Consider the following 6,033-nt stretch of genomic DNA (forward strand, 5'->3'; position numbering starts at 1 on the left):
ACATAATCTAATGATACTATTCTACTTTTAATTTAGTCGTTAATTAAGATTAGAAAATACTCTTGGTATCTTAGAGCTTTAGCAATGTGCCTAAAAATATATTATATTATTGAATACAAAAACTAATCAATAACCGCATAACTTTGAAAACTCGCATACAAAGGTTGCGGAAAACCGCATAAAAAGATTTGATAGTATTCGTAAATAATAGATTGGATTGATTCTAGATTGGATTTAATAGTTTGGTCTAGGAGAAAAAAAAATGCCCAAAGCCTTGAAAATTAATTTGTCAAGAAATTCAATAATCTAACAATGAGCACGCAAAAACATATTGTCCTCTTAGAGCCTCCTCAACATTATCCGAACCATACGATGCCATCTCAGAAGTGAAACACTTCCCACTGAGCGCATCAGCCACTTCCGTTACAAATGTCGTAATCAATTGGTCCACAACAACGAAGGACAACACGAAGGATGTTGTCGTTCCAGATAGCTAGTCAACCAAGGTAAATTCAATTGGGCAAACAAAACATATAAAACGGATTTGTTTGCCACATCGAGACTTAGTGTCACAAGGAAACCCTTGGTGATAGTCGAATCCTTCTGGTGCAGTTCAGCTCGTCACGATGGTTAATGTGAAATTTCTTCTTGGTGCTATACTGCTGGTTCTCACCGGTAGCAACGTGATTGTTGAGGCAGCACCTCAGTTTGGTAAAAAATCCTCGTCCTGATTTGAATATGAAGACTGTCTACAGTCGGTGAACCACATTTTTTTCTTTCGCAGATCTGATGGGCGGCTACGACTTCCTGGGAGTTTGCATCAACAATTGTGCCCAGTGCAAGAAGATGTACGGTGCCTATTTCGAGGGACAACTGTGTGCGGACTCGTGCATCAAGTTCCGGGGAAAAATTATGCCGGATTGCGAGGATATCGGCTCGATTGCTCCCTTTATCAACAAACTGGATTTGCACTGAGCAATTTGGTCAATGAAATGCTAGAAGATACGGTAATAAACACGCTGCGATTGGATCAAAATAGTTGTGGTTATTTCTACGTGTTTCGTAATATGTAGAAGGCTTTTAAACTCATGTTATTATAGAACTTAATAGAACTTTTGCCATTTTTGATCTTCCAAATTTTATCGGTATCAACATTTCAGTTAACAAATACTCTTCAAAGTTATTTCAGTATAGATTTAGAAGTGTACTAAATCAAAAGCCATCAAAGAAATTGAATGTATTTGTGAAATATGAAACTGCTGGAAAAATGTTGGTGAATGAAGGACATATTATAAATTTGACAGTGTTTTTTTTATGAAATGTGAAGTTAGTGACTAACAAAAAAAAAAAAACATGTAACTAAATGTCGAATGTATTACATGTGATTATCGGATATGTCAATAAGTTACAATTGAACTCAGAACAAACTCAAGGTTAAACTGATACTCCCAACAAACTACAATCTCAATTAAACATAAACTCGCATCCATCAATTTAAAGCCAAATCCAAGAAGAGATAATTTTTACCCTAAATGTAGAATTAACAGTTAAACACTACAGTAAGTGCAAATGATAATTACTCTGAACTTCCAAACCGTGCTCGCGAAACTTTGTTTTAGTTAATTGAATTTTCAACAATACAGAGTAGCAATTGTACTACTGAATCGGTGATGATTGTTTTCCAGCATGACATTATACTAACTTTCAAATTCATTTAGAAATCGATCGAACTTTCGAAGCTAAAAACTAAATAATTTATAAAAAATCGAATATTTTTAGAATTCAATTCATACATAATAAAGTTAAACTAATCAACCAAGTCCCCTTTTGAACGAATGCGAACTGCCGGGTCTTTCGTTACTTACTCTTAGAGTGAAGCCAGAGAGAAAGCATCACGCGACGTGAAGCGAAACGATGCGAAACTTGACAGATTTCAAGAAGTCTCGCGGTAGAGCTCCGTCCATTCAAGTTCAGCAGAAAATTGACATGTATGTCAGAGTGAGTGCGATGCGATCGCTCAGTAGTCGAGTTCACTCTGCCGCGCGACTCCGTGCGATCTGTCAAGTTCCGCATCGCGTCGCGTGTCGCTTTCTCTCTGGCATCACCCTTAGGTTGATGTCAGAGTGAGCGCGGAACGCGGACCGAAGCGAAGCGATTCAATGCGATGCACTGTTTTCGCATCGCATTCACTCTGACAGGTTTGCTTCGATCAAATGTAACTAGCTCACACACGCGTCCAAATGCTTCGCGTGACACTTTCACCCTGACAGCAACCTTACTCTTTCAGTCGTAGACCACGCGGGTCTCTGCTGTATACTCTTCTTCATATTCCGGTCGGATCATTGTCGAGGATCATTTCGACCGGGTTGTTCTCCGACATCCTAAAAACATTTCCGGCATACCGTAACCGCCCGACCTTAGCCGTTTGGACGAGGGTTGGTCCTCTCAGAAACTGGTGCAGTTCATGGTTCATTCGCCTTCTCCACGTATCGTCTTCCATCCGCACTCCGCCAAAGATGGTTTGCAACACCTTCCGTTCAAAAACACCTAGTGCGCGTTGATCCTCCGCAAGCATTGTCCAGGACTCATGCCCGTAGAGGATAACCGGTCTAATCAGTGTTTTGTAGATAGTTAACTTCGTACGACGGCGAATTTTGCTCGATCGAAGCGTCCTGCGCAGTCGAAAGTAGGCACGATTTCCTGACAATATGCGTCTCTGAATTTCTCTGCTGGTGTCATTATCGGCAGTCACCAGTGAGCCCAAGTACACGAACTCGTCAACCATTTTGATTTCATCACCACCAATCAGAACTCGTAATGGGTGGCTGACATTATCTTCTCTTGAGCCCCTGCCAGTCATGTACTTTGTCTTTGACATATTGATGTCTAGTCCGATCCGCTTGACCTCAGCTTTTAGTCCGATGTACGTATCTTCCATCTTCTCAAAGTTGCGTGCTATAATGTCAATACCATCAGCGAAACCAAGTAGCAGGACGGAGTTTCTGAAAATCGTGCCACTCGTTTCTATCCTCGCTCTTCTTATCACACCCTCCAAAGCAATGTTGAATAGCAGACACGAAAGGCCATCACCTTGCCGTGATCATCACTCGATCCATCGTAGCCTTGACCAATCGTATCGTAGGCTGATTTCAAAATCGATGGAGAGGTGATGTGTGGGCACATTGCAACACCTGACGGATGGCGAACACTTGGTCCGTGGTAGCGCCTTCGCCCATAAATCCTGCCTGATATTGTCCCACGAATTCGTTTGCAATCGGTGAAAGTCGACGGCATAAGATTTGGGAGAGTACCTTGTAGGCGGCGTTCAGCAGAGTTATCGCGCGGTAATTGCAGCAATCCAGCTTATCGCCCTTTTTGTAGGTGGGACACACGATTACTTCCATCAATTCCTCCGGTAAAATCTCGTCCTCTCAGATCTTGGTAACGACCCAGTGCAGTGCTTTCACTAGTGCATTACCACCGTGTTTTAGTAGCTCGCTTGGTAGTTGGTCAACGCCAGCGACCTTATTATTTTCCAACCGGCTTACCACCTCCTCGACTTCTTGGAGGTCTGGGGCCGGCAGTCTATCGTCCTCCGCACGCGTTCCCAAGTTCGTTACCGCGCCGCCACTTTCGTATTCCGCCACATCGCCATTGAGGTGCTCGTCGAAATACTGCCGCCACTTCTCGATCACCTCACAGTCGTTCGTGAGAAGATCCCCGTTGGTGTCCTTGCACATATCGGCCGGTGGCACATGGCTTCTGCGCGAACGGTTCACCTGTTCGAGTACTCAGTCAGGAATATCGGATCAGAAAGAAAATACGTCTGGCTTGAACGAGCTTCAGACAACTAATGAGAAAAATTTTATTTGTTACTAATAACTAACATATTGCTACGACACAATTAGTTTCCATGGCATGTTGTTATCGTTGCTCTTCTAGAGTTGATCGTGGCAACGTGGTTCAACACTCCTCCTCAACATCGGTCGAATGGATTCCAATAGCTTCACGAAACTGACGTAATTTAATTGCTCCTAGCGGTTTAGTCAAAATATCTGCTTCCATATGCTCCGTGGAACAATAACGCATTTGAACAATTCTATTTTCGACTAAGTCCTTCACAAAACAATATTTGATAGCAATATGCTTCGATTTTCGAGATACCCTATCTGCAACTGTGAGTGCGATGCAACTTTGGTTGTCCTCATTCACTTGTATTGGTAACCTTAATTCTATTTTCAAATCCTCCATCAATTTACGAAGCCATTGTAGTTCCTGCATACATTCCGCCAAAGCAATATATTCTGCCTCTGTGCTTGAAAGTGCAACACTATTCTGCTTCCTGCATCCCCAACTCACAAGATCATCACCAAACTTTAAAATGTAACCAGTGTTTGATTTACGATCTCCTACTTCACCAGCCCAGTCAGCATCGACGAAACATTTTACTTCTAGCTGCTTACTGTCTCCTAGATTTAGCCCGTGATTAATTGTGCCTTTGAGATAGCGAAGCACCTTTTTAGCCTCATTCCAATTTGCTACTGTTGGGTTTGATACACGTCTTCCAAGAATCGAAGTTGCTATAGAAATATCCGGACGTGTGTTTATGGCTATATACAACAAAGCTCCAATAAGGCTTTGATACACATCCTTCTCCGAAAAAGTGTCGCTATCCTCCTCCTTTTGTTGTATAAAGCCACTTGCCATAGGAACTTTAGATATTTTGCATTTCTCCATTTTGAATCGCACGAGAAGTTTCGAAATGTAAGACGACTGACTTAGCATATACTGGTCTACATGTTTGCTTACGTGAATCCCCAGGAAAAACTTTAATTCTCCTAGTTCCACAATTCTGAGTTTTCTTCTTAGAACTCCTACTAGCGCTTTATATTCATCCTCGAGATGACATACCACAATTATATCATCGACGTAAATTAACATGTACGTATGGCGTCCTTCAATTTGTCGCGTGTAGAGACAGGGATCTGCATTCGACCGTTGGAAACCAATATCCTGTAGTACATTATTTATATGCTGGTTCCAGACACGAGCGCCCTGCTTTAGACCATATAAACTCCGTTTTAGCCGACAAACTGTCTCTTGATCATTGCAACCGTATCCTGGAGGCTGCTTCATATAAATCTCCTCCTTAAGCTCTCCATATAAATACGCTGTTTTGATGTCCATGTGTCTCACACACATATGTTTTCTACTGGCCAACACTAGCACTGTCCGAAAGGTTGCTTGCTTTACTACTGGAGCAAACACCTGATCATAGTCACTTCCATACTTCTGGGAAAAACCTTGAGCAACTAATCTGGCTTTAAATCGTACTATCTTCACAGTTTCGTCCTCCTTACATTTGTAGACCCACTTACATCCGATAGCTTTACGATCCGGGGGTAGCTTGGTAAATTCCCACGATACGTTTTCCCGATGTGAAGCCATTTCTTCTTCCATTGCCAGCTTCCATTTGTCACGGTCAGGACTTTCGATAGCCTCGGCAAAAGTTTTTGGCTCTACGTGTGATAGGGCCAATCCAATGGTACCGAATCTCTGTGGTGGAATACCGAAGTTTGGTCTACTGGATCGTCGCGTAATCTCAGGTAAATGTTCGTGATCATCCACAACTTCTGATTGATGATTGTCATTTTCTCCCTGTTCGGTGATTAATCGATCTTCCAACTGAACCGCTACTTCTGAGTCAGCTACCGCCTCAATTTCCACATCTCCAGTTGTTTCGCTACATGATTTGTCGTCTTCACGTACCAAGAACCGTACATCACGACTGATAACGACATTTCCAGTCTTCGTATCGAGCAATCTGTACGCTTTGTTCTCTGATGAGTAGCCAACAAAGGTCATTTTTATCGCTTTTATATCAAACTTTTTACGTTTTTGAGCTGGTGTCCAAACAAACGCTTCACAACCAAAAATCCGTAAATGTTTCATGTCAGGCTTTTTGCCAAACCATATCTCGAACGGCGTTGTCGTAATAGCTGTAGAAGGTAATCTGTTTTGCAAATAAGTTGA

At 42.2% G+C, this 6,033-nt stretch overlaps 1 protein-coding gene across 1 annotated transcript; it reads left to right on the top strand.

Moving 5' to 3' along the window:
• The first annotated feature begins 572 nt into the window (after positions 1–572).
• On the top strand, positions 573–1,036 carry LOC131436221 (eclosion hormone-like). The gene is made up of 2 exons (XM_058604838.1): positions 573–711; positions 785–1,036. The coding sequence occupies exons 1-2, from the start codon at positions 627–629 to the stop codon at positions 973–975; spliced, it is 276 nt and encodes a 91-aa protein (XP_058460821.1). The 5' UTR covers positions 573–626; the 3' UTR covers positions 976–1,036.
• The last annotated feature ends 4,997 nt before the right edge of the window (positions 1,037–6,033 follow it).

Source organism: Malaya genurostris, chromosome 3, assembly GCF_030247185.1.
Source record: "Malaya genurostris strain Urasoe2022 chromosome 3, Malgen_1.1, whole genome shotgun sequence".
Classification (NCBI taxonomy): Eukaryota; Metazoa; Arthropoda; class Insecta; order Diptera; family Culicidae; genus Malaya; species Malaya genurostris.